Source organism: Corvus cornix, chromosome 3 (genome assembly GCF_000738735.6).
Source record: "Corvus cornix cornix isolate S_Up_H32 chromosome 3, ASM73873v5, whole genome shotgun sequence".
NCBI lineage: Eukaryota > Metazoa > Chordata > Aves > Passeriformes > Corvidae > Corvus > Corvus cornix.
In genome coordinates this window covers 109,726,072-109,747,113 of record NC_047056.1, presented here as the reverse complement: position 1 = coordinate 109,747,113, position 21,042 = coordinate 109,726,072, and the positions used below count along the sequence as shown (strand labels likewise).

The window sequence follows — 21,042 nt, the reverse complement described above, 5'->3', positions numbered from 1 at the left end:
AGATTTTATTATGAAATCTTAAAAAGTTTTTTAAGAACATGGAAATCATCTTAGAAAAAGCTCATTGCATTTATAGATCATTTTCTTTTTGATATAAGCCCAACCATTATTAAACATAATTTTTTAAAAACAGATGCAGTTTGAGGTCACTGAAATAAACTGTGATTTGGCCCTCTTGTATGAAAAACAAAACCAACCATATAAGAGCATTTCAGAACTATGAGATTCAGCAAAATGATGAAGATTCTGAGATGGAAATCAGGGCAGACCCTGGTTCACCTGCCTGAGATCTGCTGCATGTTTGCACAGTCTTCTTTTAGGAGCTAAATATAATAAGCAGAGAACAAGAATCTGCATCTTCTTCCATGCCTTTTATTCAAAGATTCACTGCAACTGTGGCTAAACAAAGCTACTGATTGAAGTGCAAACCTGGGAAAAGACAACTGAGAAAAATGTAGTTTGTGCTGATTGACAGGGTCATATTGAAAGTAAAAAATCCCCAGGACCATTGATCAGAGAGAAGACTTTCCACTAGGAATAAATTTTCAGAGCTTTGCTAATAACACTTTTCTAAACTGACTGAACCGTCCTGACCCATGTGCTGAGTGAAAACAAAAACCAGAAAGACAGAAAGAAAGGATCAAGTCAATTAAGATAAATAAATAAATAATTAATTGCAGGAATTTTAAAAAAGAAAAAAAAGGAAAATAATATCACAATAATTCCAATCTCATGAAGAAATGTTTTTAACAAGCCACATGTGCTTGTGCAGACACTTCTAATCTCATTAGATTTTTCTGGCTGCTATTAGTGTTCTCTGAGCCAGCTGATTTCTCAGCAATATTTTAAAGAGTGCAAACCTTTGCCCTCCAGTCTAGCCAATGCTAAAATAGCCCATTCTAGGAGAAGACTTGGGAGTTCATGGATTTTCTTCCAAGGTTTTGAAAGTTCAGAACAAATTGACCATTGCATGCGAAACAATAGTCAACTGCAAACTCTCTTCAGTCAATGAACAACATTCTGCTCCCAGCTGGGTTAGTGTGAAAAGTGGAATTATCCCGCCAAAGCAAAAGGATGGTTTCAGATTGTCATCAGCATCACACGGCAGAGCCTGACTTTCAATGTTGTTCCACATTCCCAGCTCTCTGGCTGGAAACAAGTCTGCTGTGAGGTTCCCCTTGGTCACAGCTCACCAGCTTTGGGTTCCCCTCAAATCAGTGCAGCTCTAGTAGCTCTGATCAGAAGAGGAGCCACATTAGGTTACAGCTCACCTTCACTTTATCTTTTAAAACAGGAATAAATCTCCCCCAAACTGAAACCTCTGAGCCATGTGCTCTGCTGTACATACTGGAGCACAAGAGTTTCAAGTGAAAGAGCTGTCATTCTGAATTTGCTAAAGGAACGGGCAAACAATCACTAGTGTAAAGCAGAAGTGCCAGGCAGACACCGCAGACAGAGCAAAATCATCTCTTTTAGAAGAAAACCTAATTCAGAATCTTGGAACCTGGATCAATAAAGCCTGGACGAGCGGAATTGAGGCATCATGCATGGATTTCTGCTAGCACACTTGCTGAATTCCTGGCTGGAAACATGCCTCTCACTATGCCAGCCTGGCCTCATTGAGGCTCTCACAGCAAACTCCTCCTGGGGTGAGATGATGAGCACTTGAAAGTGACCCATCTGGAACCCAAGGCGACAAAAGCACTTCCCCTGCCTGGAATCCGTGTGCAGCGACAGCTTCCCACTGCTGATCCAAGTTTCCCAAGATAGCAATTATAAAGGAACTGGCAACCATACAGTCAAGACGACAATATCCTACGTGGTTTGGTTTGCTGTGCCAATTCCCTCTGTGGGTGCTGGAGTCAATCTGCTGCCCCTGTTATTGCTGTGTCTGTCTGTCTCTACCAACCAGCAGATCCACTGGGCATTTTGGCACAGGCCCTGCTCTTCCAAGGGCTGCCTGCTCAATTGCTCATTCACTGTCTTTTGCTTTAAACATTCAGATCCAACACCACCATGCAAATTTTATGCAGAGTAGCATCTGCAAGTCTGACATATTCACTCAGGCTTCCCCCTCTTGCGCCAAGTTAAAAATAAATACCCAATAAACTCCTGGGCCTGCTAAGACACAAGATGCATTCAGAGAGTTTATTTAAATATAACTGCTAAGAGCGTTTCTGCTTTAGGGTCAAACTCCTATTTTCCCCCTCTCTCTCTCTTGTATTTTGTTCATGCCTCAAGGATCTTAATAGAACTGGGGAAAAAAAGCGTCCTTGAAATAACCTAGAGAAGAACCAGTTCTATGTGTTCCTAACTCTCTTACCTGAAATTTCAGCTATTTTTAAAACTCTAAAGAATACAGGTAGTGATGTACCCCCAACACAGAACAAGAAACTAGTCAAGTGGGCTCATTTCTAATACTGATTGCAAATAATACTAGTTGAGCCAGATCTTGGATTAGACTTCAAAGGGTCTCCACCCCCTCACACGAGCTGCCTTCTCTTTTCTCCAGGGAGAGGCAGATTTGTCCCTGCCCAATACACTTGGAACAGGTGAAGTCATAGGGATGCCAACCAGACAACATAAGGATAAAGTACATCTTAAGGCAACAAGGAGCAGAGTCTGTAAAAGGGGATACTGAGCCACGGCTGGGGACAGTTAGGACTTGCTGAGCCTCTTGGCCACATCTGCATAGGCTTGCTCGATTTCTTTGTCTGCTGCACAGGTGTTGGTGAACTCGTCCCTGGCGTAGGCATTCTTCAGGTACCGCCACAGCCCCGTCATCTCCGCCGGGAACTCGAAGTTGCGGTATTTCTTTGCAACAATCTGAAGAAAAGATAAAACACAGGGAAAAAAACCACCTCACTGGTGATGTATCTCCAGATTCCTTCTTAGGGAGCTTCTTGCTCTCTTCTGTCATATAATTGATAGCAAACGAGAGGAATGTTTGGAGAATTGGGGACTTCCAGAAAAGCCTGAGAAGTGACTGCTGGTTGCCCTCTACCTTGCAAGGCTGCTGCTTGGCCTAAGGACACTCTAAAGCAACAACCTGGCTACTGTCACCAAATTGCAACTGTTACGGTACTTGAATTTCATTGATTTTACCATATTAGGGGTTTTGGGGGTTTTTTACAAGTCTTAAGTACCTCACTTAAAGCTGAGAAACCACATAAGAAGGGGCTGAATCATAAAAAGCAAGAAAGATTTAAGAGAAAGGCATTAGTAATGATAATAACATGTTTTCATATTAATTGTTATATTTAACATTATTTTATATATGTATATGGTATTATATTTTTAATATATGTAATATATTTTGCCTGGCCAATTGTGTCAGAGGATATAAGCACCTACAGCTGTTGGAAGGCTGTCTCTGTGTTCATGAAAAGGAAAAATTCAGGGTGGTATGGGCACCATGGTTAGGAAACCATGATCTAATCTAACAGATTTAGCATCTATTAGAAACAGGAGCATTGGGGTAAACTGAGGGAGAAAATGGTTATTTCAAGACTTTTTAGACTAGGAAATTGTCTATCAAGGCAATTTTTTGATTTCTAAAAACACTCAGGCCCTTATTCAGGAAAATAGTTAAGTGCATACTTAATTTTAAGCACCTGTACAGTCCCATTGAAGTCAATGGGATTAATGTGTACTTAAAGCTAGTTGGTTGGTTAAGTACCTTGCTGGATTGGGATATTTCAGTTTCCCTATAAGAATATACCATATAGAATAAGCTTGTGGTGACAGAGTGAACTAGCTGATAGGAAGGGATGGATTAGCTAATTTAACGTGTGCTTCCAATCTCTAATTTTTCTGACAGTATAAAATTGTTCCTGGGCATAAATTACATACATATGTGCCACAGAGTTCCCCTTTATTTTTAAAGCACATGGTAGAGCTGTTTTCCATCTCAGATTTCTTAGGATAGTCATGTTCTCAGAAATAACTGTGATTTGTTTTTATTACCAGGATCCATTTTGTATATGCAAGCCCAAATCCTGTCCTAAACTGCATTTAATTAAGCATTCTTGCCTTCCATTATGCTTCACACGCATATGGGGAAGATAAAACCTGCTGAGCAACTTAAGTCAACATTTTCAAAATTTCCAACACACATCTTCCATCAAATGAAAAAATAATTTACCCTTTTCTTCTATCTGTAAAATGCTTTTCAGGCAATATCCTATGGCTATGCTTGTCTGAGAAAAAATTTAATTCTCTTTTGACATCTTTCATTTCATCCCCAGGAGACAAGAACCAGTGAGGGGCCACACATTCATTTTACATTGTCTGACTCCAACGTCGCCAATGAAGACGAGCCAGAAAAAGTGCTAAACCTGTGAGGATATTATCACATTTCTTACCTGGTGACTTATGTGCTTTTTAATTTTTTTTTTTCCTTTTTGCATGTGTGCAGTCAGCTCCCAGGCTCAGTTTATGTTTTGGCTCACAGAGCCAAATTAGATGCATGACTTGGCTTTAATTCCTAGCTCGCTAGCTTGCCAAGGTCTGCCAGGTACTTGGGTTATTCTAAAGCAACATGTCATCTGATAAATTAAATAAATGCAACATTTAGAAGTCAAGATGATGTACATGATTTGCACTATACCAGCAACCATAGTATATCTTAAATCCTGGACCTTGGCAGTGACTTTGATTTGTTAACTTCTCTGTGTGAAATACCAGATGGAATAAATATTCCCCAAAGAGATGGACTGCTGCTCTTAAGTTACAAATGGGTGGGAACTGACTAAAGATTTGACATGTTTCTTAAGGGTATTAGGAACTAATTAATATGAAATGCTGCTGTTACTTGCAGCAGGGTAAAAATAAAGAGACAAGACACCTAGAACTTAATATTGTCTTCACCACTATATTAGTGATGGGACAGTTTTCCCATGTACTAAATATAAGTTCCTTTAGTTAACCTGTAGGAAACACTGACAAGCAAAAGTGTGTTTCAGACTGCTCTTCTAAGTCTCTCTGCTGAAATACACATTGGCTTTAGCACTCAGCTGTCAGAGCAAGGCACATCAGTGTCAGATAAGGCTTCTTTGACGATCTCATGATATCTTTTACCTTGACAACGTGGAGTTTGGGCAGAAGGTTGCAGTCAGCAAGCGTCAGGTCATCTCCATCCAGAAACTTGCGTTTAGATACTTTCTCCTCTTCAGTGCTGTCTGCATCAATCTCCTCTGGCAGGGGAGTTCTCAGGTAATCATCCAGCTTCTTCAGAGCCTTCACCAAGCCCCTTTCAAGAGCTTGCCCAAAAAAAAGCAAAGAATAAGTGATTAGGGCAGGATAAGAATTGTTAATAAACACTCATTTTCAATGGCTACAGTAGTGCCTAGAAAAAAGCCAAGAACCAATTTCTTTGCTGTTAATTTGTGCTCCAAAGCCTACACAATCCAATGGCAAAGTAGCCCAGCAAGGTATGTCTGCCTGAGGATAAAGCTCATCCTGCAATGGGAAAAGGGACACAGGGACCTTGGTGTGCCATGTCTTCTCCTGACAAACAACAAAAAGCATGAAAGAGATCACAGAAAGAAAAAAACAACTTGTCAATATGATACACCAAAAAACCACATATTCCCTATGATATTCTTCTGGTCTGTTGAAAGCCATCACACAGGAACTGGAACGCTGTACACTGCTCCTTCATTTTTCTAGCCAGCCATGTAGGACTGCAATGAAGAACAATTTTCTAGCATTACTTCAGCTCTGTCAAGCCTTAGTTTTACTTCTTTCAACCCCCTTCCAGAGTAATTAAAGGCAATAGCAGTAATTCCAAAGATGCTAACCAGAGCTCCGTGCAGCTGAAAGATATACTACAAATTAGATATTAGCCAGTGTTAAAATTCCCATTTAACTCTGGTTCAGCTTGGGTGCAAATGCTCTTTTTGAGAGATCTCAAATAGGGTCTCTCAATGGAAAGGAGACTCCAGACCTCTTAGTTCAGTTACTGAAGATCACGTCCCACACTGCTGCCATCTCCAACAAATTCCAGTCTTCAAATGCCATGTAGACCTCTACAGCAGAGTGGAAATTTTTCACCCAGGCAAGGAATTTGTGTTCTTATGCTTCACTCTCAGGATAACAGAAAAATTTGCTTGAAATAATGCACTTACAAAAACCTGAATAACTCTATGCAGATTTGTGTCTTACTTAAACTGCAAACACTTGGGGGAAAGAAGGGTCTTTCGTGTTTCTGTTTGAAGGGTGAAAAGCATGATGGAGTCCTGGTCCCCCACAAGTGCCCCAAAGTGCTAAAGCAACATAAATAAGAAACAGCAAGAATTTACAATGTGAAAAAATAACAACATGACTTTTGGGCTTAGGGCCAGAATTTCAGCTGGTGAAAATTACCTGCAGTGATTTATACCTGCTGCAGATGTAGGCTGGAGTCAGTATTAATGGCTTAATACTGTAAAATCTTATGTCTCTGAGTAACTTACTGCCACTGAACTTAGGGGAGAGTTACTCAGGTGATGTAGCACTACAAGGCCTATGGAGATAAAGTCCAAGGAGCAATGGGTTCAAACTGAAACAGGGGAAATTTGGTTGATTATATGCAAGAAATTCTTGACTGTGAATTAGGGAGGCACTGGAACAGGCTGCCCAGAAAAGCTGTGGCCCCATTCCTGGCAGTGCTCAAAGCCAGGTTGGATGGGGCTTGGAGCAAACTGGGATAGTGGGAGGTGTCCATGGCAGGGGGGTGCAACTAGATGGTCTTTAAGGTGTTTTCCAACCCAAACAATTCTACAATTCTATGGTTCTAAATATATTTATGGACCACAACAGGCGCTCTAAAGGGCTGCAGCAATCACCTTTCACAGAGAGCCTTCCTGGCACAGGTAACTCCACAGGCTTTGCTGTCAGCTACCCCTGTGCTTTTGGCACAGGGAGAAAGGCAGCACATCCAGGGCCACTGAGAGAGCAGGAGCTGAACACCACAGAACATGATTTCTCTGCTGCCCTAACATCCATTAAACCTGTGCCAGCAGTGGAAGTCAGATTAAGCCGCTTGATGCTTTGCTCCCACTGAAGCCTCTTGGCCCAGCACCAGGGAACCACACCAGCTCTTTTGTGGCTGACTCTGAGACACAGTGGCAAACCCTGGCTTAATTGATTGACTGGAGAAATGACTGTGATCCCACTGAAAACACCCCCACAAACATAGCAGGGAGGGAAGGAATTTTATTTCTGAAAGCAGAGCATCTAAAGCGACTGAAGTGCTGCCATCCATAAAACAAAAGTGTTGCTATCCCTCATTTAATCAATTCAAATTGAATTTTGACACTGACATTCTACTGTCAGATGCTGGCAGTGGTGCCTTTAATTGCCTGCAGCTGTCCTGCCTTACAACTTCCACAGGAGGGTAGGAACTGTGGAGTGTGGGAGCACTCAAAGGATTTAGTGATCTCTTTTTGGTTTGACCTGTAACACCTGTTGAATAGACAGTTCTGCTTCTCTTGGTCAGCCTCAGACTGTGTCCTCTTACAGTGTGTTCATGTAGAGACAATGGACTCGAATTACTGTGATTTAATTCAATTTTGTTCATCTGGATTTTAGAGAACTGGCTCAACACTGACCACTTTCCAGTATTCCCTTCACCCAGCAGGACTGTTGGTTCTCCAAGTCATCTGAGCAATATTCCAGCGTCAGGAGGATGTTTGATGCTTTATGCTAACCATAAGGGTCAGTCAGGTGTGTGCATGGAGACAGGAGCAGCAGGTGAGGTGTGTTTATGTAACTTTTCTGGAACTTATTAGGGTTTGGGGTGGGTTTTTTTGCTCTCATTGCTCTATCAAAGTGTGTCACAGCTGTCCCAAAAACAATGCCTGGAGTGAAGCCTGTTTGTGACAGTGAGAAAAACATCTATCTGAATTCATACTTGGCACTTGCATATGACAGCTTTAGGCCAGAAATAAGCATATGTTCAGGGTTCAATACATCTGTGACCTAATTCACAGGCTCTGCTGGAACCCACAGGATCCTGACATCTCACAAGGAAATCACCACACGGTCAGGACCATCTTCTATCCTGGAAGTCAAGAACTGAACAACTACTTGTGACACCAATGACCCCATTTATTTAATTAAAACTCTTCTGATTCTATTAAACCTCTCAGAACAGTCTGGAAAATAGAAAAAAAGTGAGTAAGAGAAAACTGCTCTCCTTCCAATTAAATAGTGAAAAAAATTTGAAAAACTAAGAGAATTAAAGTAAAAAAATTGCCATATCAAATGGATTTTAGGTGCACAGGGTCACATTTTTAAAGGCTGTCAATTCCAAGGCATTTTTTGAAATCCATGTGCAAATATCCATGTTGCAAATCCTACTTTTTAAGATCCCCTGACACATTCAGATTTATCTATATGATTCAAAATCTTACATTCCTTGAGAAGGTACTTGGGGAATTCCCCACTCAAGGGGGATTCACTTTCTCTCTTACCTGGTAGATATTTAGGCATAATGTGAAAGGTGAAAAATTGTGAATGGAGACCAGGAAATAACCTCTTCAGAATAGCCTACAGCTCTGAATGTTCTGGGACTCTTCCTGAGGAAAGAACTGCCTGGGCTCACATTTCTGACCAAACTCAGCTTGGATTAATTCCTTAAACTTGGATTTAATTCCAAACTTCTCATACTATGGCTATTTCATGAAAATCTGGATGACTACATTGTTTCCACTGAGAAGACAGGGGAGAGGATGCACTCACCAGGGCAGGGGTCATGTGAACACGTCACAGCACCAGACTGGATGAAGACATTTAAAAATATGTGAAGAACTAAAAAATTTCTAATTCCCCATTTGTGAGAGTATCACCCACAGTGAATTTCAGAAGTGGCTAAGCACCTAACTCCATTGGCAACTTGTCCTCTGGGAAACATCATTAAATAACTAAATAGGTTTGCTGATAACAGCTAATAGGTGGGATTAATCTTCCCTGAAGTGAGTAATTAAAAGAATATCTTTGAATTAAACACCCTGAGAGCTTCCTCTGTGTTCAGTGGAGTTTTCTCTTCCACACTTGCTCTTGGTGACCCCAAAATGAGCTGTGGGGAGAACTTTTCCTGAAGTGTCTAACCTCACTCTTGCATTTTCTTGGTAATGTCAGAGAGGAGAATTCAATATTACACCACCAAGTAGAACCAGGCCTGAGTATGCAGCTCTGTGCTGCTTTCGAAATTTCTACTTCCAATTGCTTCCCCACCCTGCAGACTTTCAGTAGGAACTTAGGGATCCCAAATGTGACCAGCTCTGAGAAAGAAGCCCTGTCATCAGCTTATCCATGCAACAGATGAAATGTCTGAACTCCTGGAAACCATTTTTCTGGACAGTGGAATCACCAAGCACAAAGGCACCAGCATCATAATGCTTCCACTGGGATATATTTAATATAATCTCAAATTCCAAGAAGTTCTACCCACTTATATACAAAATCTATGGTGGAACCATCTCTCTCAGACTTCACTACTTCATTCTGAGCTACTTATGTAGCCAAAGACAACTTCTAGCCATCACAGTCCTGCCTTGTCATCCCACCAATAGTAAACAACAATATTAATAAAAAAAAAACCTCATGAGCTTTTTGTGATTTTTCTTCTCCCTTCAAAACTATGATTTTAAACAACTTTACTTAAGAATCCTGAGTTAGAAGCCAGAAAAATAGCACTTTCCAACCTCAAAGCAACCACAGAACACTTAATGAATGTATTACCATCTGTCAAATGCACAGGGTGAGGTTCAATTTAGCTGATGATACCTAATTCACAATGATGTTCTGTTTTCAGCAGAAGGTTACTTGATGTTGAACAATGAAATTAACAAATTCTGATATGCACAGAAATACAAATAATGTAACAAAAGTTAATATTGGCAAAACTGGGCTCTCGGTTACACTGACATAAAAGAAGAGTAACGCTGCATTGTCAACAAGCTATTCCATATTTACTCCAGTTCAACCAAGAACAGACTTTGGCTCTGTTACTCAAATTTTCAAGCAAAAACTTCCTTAAACTATTAGCCTGTGCAACTGTTTCCAGGAGATGGAGAGAAATCCTTGTGCTTTGAAGTACTTATACTACATCTGAACAAAACATTGGAAAATGTAATGCATGGAGCAATCCTGCAAGTCATGCAGAAGGCCAGATGACAAAGATTCATTAATAGGTACTCAGGGTGAAATTTTGGCCATCCTGAAGCCCATGGAAGTTTTGCTTCATTGCTGACTTCAGTGGGGTTAGGATTTCTCCAGCAGCTTTTAAAGCCAAAAGATACTGTTATAATCAGTTCATCTGACCCCTGAAATAATACCGACCATAAAACTTCCAGCGTCATCAGTCATTTCCATCTCTGTTTTCAGTGGGTCAAATAAGGCTGAAGCAAAATGGAAAGTAACTAGAAAGTAGTAAAAGAAAAATGGTTCGGAAAAAGTAAAACCAATTCAGGCTGCCCACACCCACAGCGTTTGCAGAGGTCAGGCAAGGACTCTTTTTCCCCTTCCTTGAACTCCAAATATTTCCTTCCTTGCTTAATGCTGGGACAAGGAGAAACAGCAAAGCAGACAAAGCACATAAACACCAATCTCTGTGGCCTGAACGAGCCACTGGAAGGCAAATAATTCCATCCTAAAATAGTAGCCTAGGAAAAGCCAAATTACCACCAGAGGAGCCTCAATCTCTCCTTCACTCTCTCTCCCACTCTCTCTCATAGGCTGACTGGATACCTAAATTTAAAATAGCTAAAATGAGGTGAGGTGACTCCTTTTTTATGTGTTTGTGGGGAACCTCTTGCAGGATAAGGATTTCACTTGATAGTTATTATGGAAAGAAATGCAAGGCATAGAGGGCACAATCAGAGTACTAAGAACAATAGATTTTTAAGCAAATTGAACATAAAAACTACTTGATTTATGTGAAAAGAGCAAAAATAGTTAATTTTTTAAACAAACATTAAGCAAAATAATGCAATATTTCCAAACAAACATGAAAACAAGAAAGTCATGTTTGGGGACGGTTGGTTAAGTAAGTCATGCCTAGACATCCAATTGTTTTCACGTCAGTTTTTAAATGTTGGTAATCTTAAAAACTAACATATCATTTCCAAATTAAAAGGAGAATAACCTTCTGTTTCAAAAGTTTGAGAGAAAATACTTTTACCTTCCAAAGCAAGTTATTATTCACAAAATTCCACCCACATGTGCCAATAAATCAGGTTACCCACACCACCCATGGCATTTTTCTTAAATAAAACTTTTGTCACAAAACATTTTCTCCAAGTCAAGGACAAATATATGTAGCCCTATTTCTAAGTGATTATCCCTGTGACAATAAGGCTACAAAGTCATTGGAGGCCAGCAACAACATCTTGTCTTTTGTAGCCAACACCTGAAACTACCTGAGGCTGACCTTGGCACAACTGCAAGGTTCTTAATTGTCAAGCCTAGGCAAGTTCAACAAACCATGATCCATGTAAAAAAATGAATGATTCCTGCTGCTACCCTTGATCACTGATTGATGTTTTCCCTTTTTACTGCTTTCTTCCACTGCCCTCCAGTAAGATTTATCCTGTAACACACGCAAATGAACTTGGTGAAATACACAATGAGGGAAAAGGGGGAACAGTACATAAATATTCACAGTCTCAATCAAACAATCTGAGATTTATTTTTCCTTTAAAAAAATAAACCACCTTTCCTGATCACTTCCAGATTCACAGTTTGATATTATATGAGACCCAATACTGTTCTCTGGTAGGAGAGGGGAACCAGCTAAGAAACAGCAATTTAAGGTAAGAAAATAGTATCATTCTACTAGCCTGACAGTCTGATTAAAACCCAAGGATTCATGTTTTCAGTCTCTTTTTTCTCCATCCTGCTCATTTCTTTTTTACAGGCTGGCTCAAGAGAGTATTGTAACTTTAATCTGTATAGATTAATTCTTCTCCATGGAGGGCTGTGACTGCAATACACGTGACTCTGTACTCCATATTGAATAGTTTATCTTCCCCTCTTTCAAGGGGGAATTTCAATAAAATGCTTGAGATGTGAGTGCTGCCTTGAGTTCTTATGTCCAGCCATTTAGGAGTCAGGTGCCTTGTCTGAGCTGGTTCTGTAGGTTCCCTCTCTGCTCAGAGGGACTGAGCCTCTCCAGAGGGTAATTCCATCCAACTGCCGGAGACACCTGATTCAAACCAGAGTGACTCACTCCACACATGCCCTTCTTGCTGCAGGAATTACACATGAAACCTAAAGGACTAGCTCAGACTAGACACCTCACTTTCAGGGAGGTGAAGTCAGGCAAGATGAATCCTAACCTTTGAATATAATTCCACAGTTCACCCAAGTGATCTAGGATAATACCTCCAGTTTTTTTAAAAGTTACTTAAATATTAGGGTTTACCCCCCACAGGGCAAATACATTGCCAATTTGAGCATTGCAGCATTCTTTCCTGGCATGTTTCTGCCTCATAAACTCCCCAGCTCTGTCTGAGCAGCAAATGAGTGGGAGGTCACTGAGAGAGCCATTGGAAATGCACAGGAGGATGAAGGTTGTGTGCTCCCATGCACCCGAGGCATTTAGATGCCTAAGTCTGGGCCAAAGGGAGTTTCTGGGGTGATTCAGCTCTCCTATTAAAGATGTTCCACTCCAGATAAATAATTCAATATTCACTGGAAAAGAGTCTTGTACATGTTCCCACAATAAAGGTGAATGCCCACACAGCCATGTGGAAGAGCTGTGATCTGTCTGTCTCTACCCACTTAATGAATCAACAAATACCTGTTTGTGTACACAGAAGAGAAATGAATTATTGTTTCTTTTTCCTCAACTCCACTTTCTCCTGGTTTTGGGTTATTTTAGGGGACAAGGGCCCATGTTCATCCTCCAGACAAGTCAGAACAGGGATGTGAAAAGGGGTTTTTTACTCCTGGTCAGTGTAGGGATGAGCTAACACCAGGAGGGGTGTGAGTCACACCAGCACAGGGGCACACATGGAAACAGCCACACAACTCTAGTCAAAAATCACCTTTCAGACATGATCTGAACCAGGCATAAACAGGGACATATTTTCCATAGATGTAGGCACATGGATTTTGTTCTGTATATGTGCAGAGAAATGGAGGTGCTAAGCCCCAGGCTTCATCCAGGACTCAGAGGAGCATGGAGTTGACACAGCTGAGGGACACCCAAAGCACCCTCAGAAACCTGGACGCATCAAAAATCTGTTCATTTGCTTATGGGTAAGATTCCCCTTGCCTAACTTCAGCCATCTTATTGTTAGGTAATTAGTCTGACCTAATTGTTCAAGTCTCCCTTATAGCTGGCAATCAAGGACCGGCACCTCCAAAGGAAATTCTCCCAATTTTAGACCCATATTTTAAGAAAAATCAAACTGTCCTTTAGAAATTCATTGATGTCTCTCTCCATTGATCAGAAATAAACAAGGACTTTTGAATGATTAATGTATAACTTTTAGACAGATTTAGGTGAGATGATCCCTCCCTTATCATCTCTCTTCTCTTCCCTTCTCACCCTATCTACAGACTGATGATGTGGATTGATTGATTGATTCATTCATTCGGGCTTCACTCAAAAAGTCTGGAATATTTTGACAGATGTGTCTCAAAACCTCCATAGAAGGAATGAGAGAGACTAGGAGCTCGATTCTCAGCTACCTTTTCCTAAGATAGAGAACAATGATCCAAGGATTAAGAGGTTACTTGGATTTAGAGACCTGAGTGTCTTCTTCTCACAAGCTTTTCTATATGGCCTTATAAAAATAATTTAAATCATTTTCCTTGAAACTTCCTATATACAAAATAAAAATACTCTTTGGCTACAAACTTTACATTAGTAAAGCAGTAATGCACTAGCTGTGGACTGGTTTCAGGTTAGAGGGGGATAAATAGTAAATATAGCAACAAGAAAAGGCATCTTGGCATCTTTCTATTTTTGTGATACCATCTATCCTACTCCCAAATTAAACCTAGCAAAGCCGGTGAATCAATAATGCCTTAAAAAGTAAATTAAACATGTTTTTCAAGCATCCAGAAAGATTGTTTTGACTTGTTTCTTTTTTTTTCCTGAAATCTCAGGTTTCCTCCTTCCCTTCTCTTATCCAGTTTTACAATGAAGGAAAGAAATAAATGCAATACTTGTAACATTATCATGAAGAATGTGGTCAGAGCACCTTCATATGCTGGTTTTTAAGAAGAAAACCCAGGTGTTCAAATGACACCAAAGAAAAGCTTAATTTCCAAGTCTCTTAGGAGTCCAAGCGACCCTGAGGGCAGGAAGCAAGTGAATGTAAAACTACTGGCCTACAAGTGCCCCAGGAAGAACAGCATCGAACCTGCGTTTCACAAATCATTGTGACTCTGTAGCAGCACGTAAGGGACAAGCAGCACTTCTAGGGCACGTTGCCGAGGGCCTAATCCTGACCTCTGCCATGTTAATCTTGTGCAGGTGTCCCTAAAGCAACTGCAGACAAGCAGAAGCTGATTTGCATCAGGAACTTGGAAATAAATAAATAAATAAATAAAATCAAGCTTTGCAGATTATAAACACACGTTCTTTATAGTATGAGGTTGTCGCTCCTGTATCTCAGTTTTTAAGTGTGTTCACTCAGAGTGTATACTTTTGGTTTACTACCAAAGAGCAAATAAGATGATTCTGGGACTAACAAAGGAAAACTACATGGATCGATCTTAATTCAAGTAAGAGTAAAGTGAGCTTCTGGTAGTGAGTGCAGCTGGGCTTTAGCAGCAGTGCTGTGGTGACCCCTTGTGTTCCAAGATTTAAGCAAAGACATTTGTTCCTGTACAGGGTGTTGGTGCTTGACTCTCTAATATCAATTTCTTCCAATTCCAGGCATGTAGAATAATAAAGTCTGCTTCTTTTTACACCCGGATAATCCCAATTGCATTCCACTGATTTCAACTGTGTTATTTATTTCCAGCATCGGTGAAGACACAAGAGGGGGAGACACAGCAATGCCTAGCTAGCAGCACCTGAGGATGAAATTTGAAAGCTATTAAGTTCTCAAATCCCTCAGTTCACTTAGAAAATCTTGGTCTCAAATAGATTTATTTAATATTTCCAAATTTTCTGTCTTCTGCATTCAAAAATGGCTACTGTGACAAAAAGCCATGAGATTATGAGATTTACAAATTACTCACATCTTAATTCTTTCCCATTGTTTCTCTGCCTTTGAGATTTTTTTGTTTCAAGCCCCATGAAATGACTTAGGAATCATCGTGATTATGCGTCAACCTCCCTGAAAGGAGCAGAAGCAAAATCAGTTATAATTAAGTCTGGACGTATGAAAGTAATTCAAGTATTAGTAGGGAGGTCACATTGCCTCTGTTGCAACTGAACTGTTGTGGCAAGTATTAAAAACATTTTTCCCAGTTCTGGTGTCCCCAGTTAAAAAAAAGGCATTGGGAATTCCAGCAAGAGGTCAAAGGAAAGCAGTAAGACAGTGCTCAAGGACTGGAAAAAAGTCTCAAAGACCAAATACACTTCAGTGCACCAAGGACACTTCAGTTTCTCCTGTTCTATGCTCAATCAAATCAAATAATTTTAAGGACGAAACATTAACATGTTTGCTCAATGGGCAAAACTGACTGGGATGTGATTGGTAGCAGATGATAGTAAATAACCCAAAGAGCCTTCTGGTCTCAAAGTCCATGAAATTCAGATTACTTTTTTCTGCAATCTGAGGAACTAGGATATTTTTACAAGAATTATTTCTCTAATTCCCGTTTTGTCACCTCATTTCTAGCACTGTTTTCAAGCTGAAAGTCAATGACTTAAGAGCTATCTAATAAAGAAACTTAGCAACACTTATTTTCATTTGTCTCATTCTTCTTTTCCCTTTTATTTAATGAAGAACATTTGCATGCATAAACAAGCAAACAAACAAACAAAACACAAAAAAACAACAACAACAACAACAAAAAACTGTTTAGGGAAAAACAGATCCTGGGCTAATGCTTTTCCCTTTGAGGTCATGAACAGTTTTGCAAACTGACTCCTAGGAGCCAGTCACTGGGCTCTCTACCATGTGATAACTTGCAATGGCTAAATATAAGCCTGTGAACAATCATGTCTGGACATCAAGATCAGTTGGGTGTTTAAACCCAAACATTTGGTTATATAAGATTTGGACACTGAACTGAGCAAGGCCATAGCTTCATCTAAGTCCTTGCTGTGGGGAACATACTTAAGATACACCAAGTCTATCTCACCGAAGGGAGATATCCACCAGGGCAAAACCATAGAGCAATGAAGTTAAAACTCGATTCTAAATAATAATGTAATTTAGGCCTCCCATTCCAGCAGTGAGATGCTTAATTCCTCCCAGGACTGCTGCCACCAGATTGCTCTAATCCACTTCCAGCTGTGCTACTGCTCCTGTGTGCGAGCATGGGAGCTCAGCTGGGAAACAGAACAAAGCATCCCAGTAAAGCCAGCAGCACTTGGAGGAATATTCAAACACACAGGGGAAATAATTCCCTCTTAAAAGAGAGCGTCTGCCAACTACTGTTCCCATTGCAAGTGTTTTAGTCTAGGCCTGGCCTTGCATATAGGCCCTGACTCAGCAAGGGCTTGAGAACATGCTTTAATTTCATCATGTCATTAACCTTGTTGACTTCAGCATGTTCTATAACTTTAATTTATATAAATACATATATTCTTTCATTTGTTTTTCTCTTCCACCCTATGGTATTCCATGTCTTCAAAGTTGGCTTCAGCACAGATGTGTCAGAAAATTGTGTCTGTTAGTAAATTTATTGGAAATGTTTACTATTCCCAGAATGGCTGCATCTCAGACTGTTAACCAGGCATACCACGTCCCTGCCTTGAAGATCCCACAGTCTGATCACATCTGGACTTACAGAAAATGTTCCTTTTGTGTTGTTTTCAAATAGTGTTTCTCACATTTCCATCAGGAAATCTTCCTACCTCAATTAGGAAGGTCTTAAGAGAAGGAAAGTTCAGAAATATTCCCTTGTAAGGTACATATTTCTCAGATTAAGGTGATGGTGTGTTATTATTTTATAAAACTGAAAACCTCTTCTTTCTAATGGCATAAGATTTCAGTTCTCAGTTCCAGCAGGTCAAAAGATATTGGTCCTTAAAGCTGTCACTGGTACCAGACAGAATATTGATGGCTCTGGGCCTCCAGCCAGCATGATTTTGAGGAGAAATTTCAAAAAGTTATTTCACAAGAAAACTTATTTTGCAAACTGCTGTTCCTGGGCATTTTAGTCTTTGATTACTGGGCAGAATGCAGATAAAGCAATTTGGGACAGATGATAAATGCAACTTGCAGCACTTCTTAACAAGTTAGCACAAAGCTATCACCACAGTTTTAGTGGTCTTTATATGTGTGTTTTAACAAGGAGACAGAGTGAACAGTTTTATTAGCATATCATGAGTGAGTTATGTGGGTATCCCAAACGAATGGCAATAAAAGCTTTATATCACACTCACCAACATGTATTTGGTACTTTATGTGCCACAAATGTTGCAGAAAAGCTATTTTACATATGTTTTAAAGACTGGGTATTTTTTATATTAGGGCTGGTTTTGTAAAGCTGCCAAGCACTTTAGCTACCATGAGCCCAACGTTATTCAGCTCAGGGGGAGTAATAAAAACTCGTTTTAAATGTTCTGAAATAGCTTTTTTTTTTTTTTTGTGTGCTTCAAAGGCCAAAATTAAAGAATCATGGAATCAACATGGAATCATGGAATGGCCTGGGTTGGAAGGGACCTTAAAGGTCACCTATTTCCAACTTCCCTGCCAGGGGCAGGGACACCTTCCACTAGAACTGTCATCCTGATGTGTTCCATCACAAAGCAAATGCTTCTCTTTAAAACAATTTTAAAAGCTCTTTCAAGTCCTTCCTGATTGTATGACAGAGAAAACTTGGTACTGTCACAACACAGGAAAAATTGTGATTTGTGCTGGGCCTTGGACAGACGTGGGGTTTAAAGTGGAAAATGAAGTGGAAATTCTTCAAGTAAAGAACAGGAAGAAAAACATTTAATGCCAAGTTGATACACAGACATCACACACATATTTATATATTTATACCTATGTATTTATATGGCACCTTGAAAATCTGTTCAAAAAGCATAAAGCATTAATGTTGGTCCCAAATTAGTGTCTGATCCAAGATCCCTGTGACAGGAAACTTCCCACCAATACAAGAGTATTTGAACAGGTTTTTAAACTTGCTCTGGCAAACTCAAGAGCAGCTTTGCCAGGAGCTTTGGTGGGCACAGGGTGAAGCCTTAGGCACAGAACAGGTCAGAAGGATGAAAGACTCAGGAGAAGCCATATCACAGTTACAGTTATAATCTGACCCCTTTGGCTGAGAGAAGCCAGGCTGGAAGGAAGAGAGCTGACTCCCTGCCCTTCCCCACCACACAGGGACATGCCTTGGGGACAGATGTTTTGCTCTCCTGCTTCTGGAGCCAGACCAGTCCAGACTTTTCAGGATGTCACAGCCTGCCCCACCATATCACGGAGCTCCTAGCCCTGCCTCAGTGCCACAGAGGGTCTGACCACGGAGTTGGTATTGCTGTGAATATTCTAAGCTGGGGTCTGGAGTGAACAGACTTTCTGCTTTTTACAAGAGGCATGTGATGGCTACTAGGAAGGATCAGGGTGCACCACTGAGCCTGTGCACATACCTGTGCTATGGGTCTGACCCTCCACTTAGCAGGACTAACTCCACAGTGTAAAACTGATGTAGGGCAGTTTTAATTCCAGCCCTGTACGTGTGTGTGCATTTCTACTGCACGTGTACATACACAGCACACTGAGGGAGACATTTCCCACCTCACGCACCAAACCACAAAGTGTGATGGAGCTACTGAAAGAGGTGAACAGCATTTAATCACATGTGAGTTAATGATTTAAATGCGCTTTTATTTTTGGCCTCTTGATGTAAATCCAAACCAGACAAGCAGAGTCCTCTGGTCAGACGGCTGGAAATTCCTCCGCATGAAATCATGTTGGTGGTCTCCCAGCTCAGCGCCTTCTGAGGAGCTGTACAGTGAAATATCCTTCCGTACCACTAATGAATGCGCCCACCCACACTGGAGCTGGTGCCCCCTAAGAACTCAATTCAAGAACAACTTTTTAAGCTCCTACATGAAATCAAAGGGCTCATTCTACGAGCCAAAGAACTCACAATTTTAGGCGGGACAGCTAATGGGTGGTTACTTCAGGCTGTCCCCTCAGTTTGCAGTACACAGTCTAGCAAGTAAAAATAATAAGCAGGATGCTATGTACACAGCATTCCAATTAATTAGATTTCACCCTCCTCCTATGAATACATAAATTGTTGCTATGCTGGTGACTGTAGAGAGAGTGAGTGACTTGCTCAGCATCAACCAGAGGAATCAAAGCAAACACACAAGACCTCAATTTACTTTCCTGTGCTCAGACAAGACCTCCTTCTCGGTATTAAACAATCACTAAGCAACAAAAAACTCTCAAATTGGCCGTGAAAACCTGAGCAAGAGAATCCAGGGAATAATTTTCAAGACTATTGTCACTGAACCCTCCCCAAGGACTCCTGTCCGTGTGTGAATGAGCACTTGTCATTTCAGGTACAAGGGGTGAAGTGTGGTGACAACAGCTGGAGAACTGAATAATCCAGTTGTTCTACTGAGACACAGATCTAATCCCACAACAAGGAGATGACTCCTTCAAACAGGCCTGTTATAAAATTATCAAGTGGCACAGGGGGTGGAAGGAATCAAGTTCTGATTGAACTGACTTGAAATAATAAATGCACACACTTTCTTTAAACACAGCTTGCCACATCCTGAGAATCTGGAATCAATTTCTTCCCTTTCAAGAAGCTTAAAAGTAGTGGGACTTTGATATGGCATGAGCACGTTTGCTTCTGGGCTTACAGCCCTCGCCAGCCCATTCCAAAACTTTCAACGTTTTTATAAGACAGAAAAGTTAGGAAAACAAAGATGGAAAAAAAGAATCAGAAATTCAGGGAACTATTAAATCAGGGCAGCCTCACTGCCAAATACCTTTGGTAAGTAAATGAATCATTATCAATAACATATTGCCATGCAGACTTACAGGAGAAGGTTATCACCTGCTTCTGTGCCAAGCATAAAACATAACGGTGTGTGGCTAATGAACTACTGCATGAATCCAGAAAAAAAACCCACTATTTTTCTCTGTAATGTTAAAGCATTTTTACTTCAAAGACAATTTAACTCATCCAGAGAAAACATTATTTTTTCCATGAAAACTTTGTCAAAATTGATAGGTTACTCTGAAGCACTTCTCTTTTGACGATGTTGCATTTGCAAGAGGAAACTGTCTTGACAGAAAGAACTCTGTTTTGTTAACGGGATGTTTCGGCCCTGATTGTAAAGCCGCTTGTGCAGAGAGCTGCTTGCTTTATACATTCACATATTTGCCAGCAGAGGGTGTCGCAATCTTAGAAACAGAGGTACAAATGTATCCTTGCATCTGTTCATTCCCATACGAGGACTCAGACAGACACTAAAACAATAAATTAACAATCTCTTATTGTCTTCAGTAACTTTTCCACTATCAGGGGGAAAAAAAAAAAAGAAAAAATCATTTAGCTATGTAAAGGCTACAGACTGTGTTAGCAGTGCCATCTCTCCAGCGCTATCAGGACAGGAAATACCACAGTGACACAGCCAGCAGTGGCATCACCTGCAGTGTGACATTTCTGCATGGCCCCGGCTGCAAACTCCACTGGGAGAGACAGCAGCTTGGGCTTCTCTTCGGTGTGCATTAGATTCTCAGCAATTCTCACATCCAACACCCTCATGCTGCATAAATATCACTAACTATCCCAAACACTTTGTGCCACTTCTCTGCAGAGATGTAACAGCCCCAGGCTGGGGTGAGAGCTCACGTTGCACAGACCACACGACCTGCCCTAAACCAGTACCCTAAAAGGAATGGTCACACACAATTACACCTAACCCACATTTCTCACAGCTAGAGATAGGCT

The 21,042-nt window shown here is 40.7% G+C and overlaps 1 protein-coding gene and 1 long non-coding RNA gene across 2 annotated transcripts in view; one reads left to right on the top strand and one right to left on the bottom strand.

Moving 5' to 3' along the window:
* Window positions 1-673: 673 nt before the first annotated feature.
* The window catches only part of CLIC5 (chloride intracellular channel 5), a 51,989-nt gene continuing 31,620 nt past the window's right edge, over window positions 674-21,042 (bottom strand). The window contains exons 5-6 of the mRNA XM_010393208.3: window positions 5,080-5,261; window positions 674-2,826 (exon numbers count right to left, since the gene is read on the bottom strand). Of these exons, the coding sequence (XP_010391510.1) occupies window positions 2,659-2,826; window positions 5,080-5,261 (350 nt within the window). The 3' untranslated portion in view covers window positions 674-2,658. The remainder of the gene's footprint in view (window positions 2,827-5,079; window positions 5,262-21,042) is intronic.
* Window positions 2,842-8,252, top strand: LOC109143757. The gene is made up of 3 exons (XR_002044110.3): window positions 2,842-3,081; window positions 4,248-4,339; window positions 7,573-8,252. It is a non-coding gene; the product is annotated as an uncharacterized LOC109143757 (long non-coding RNA).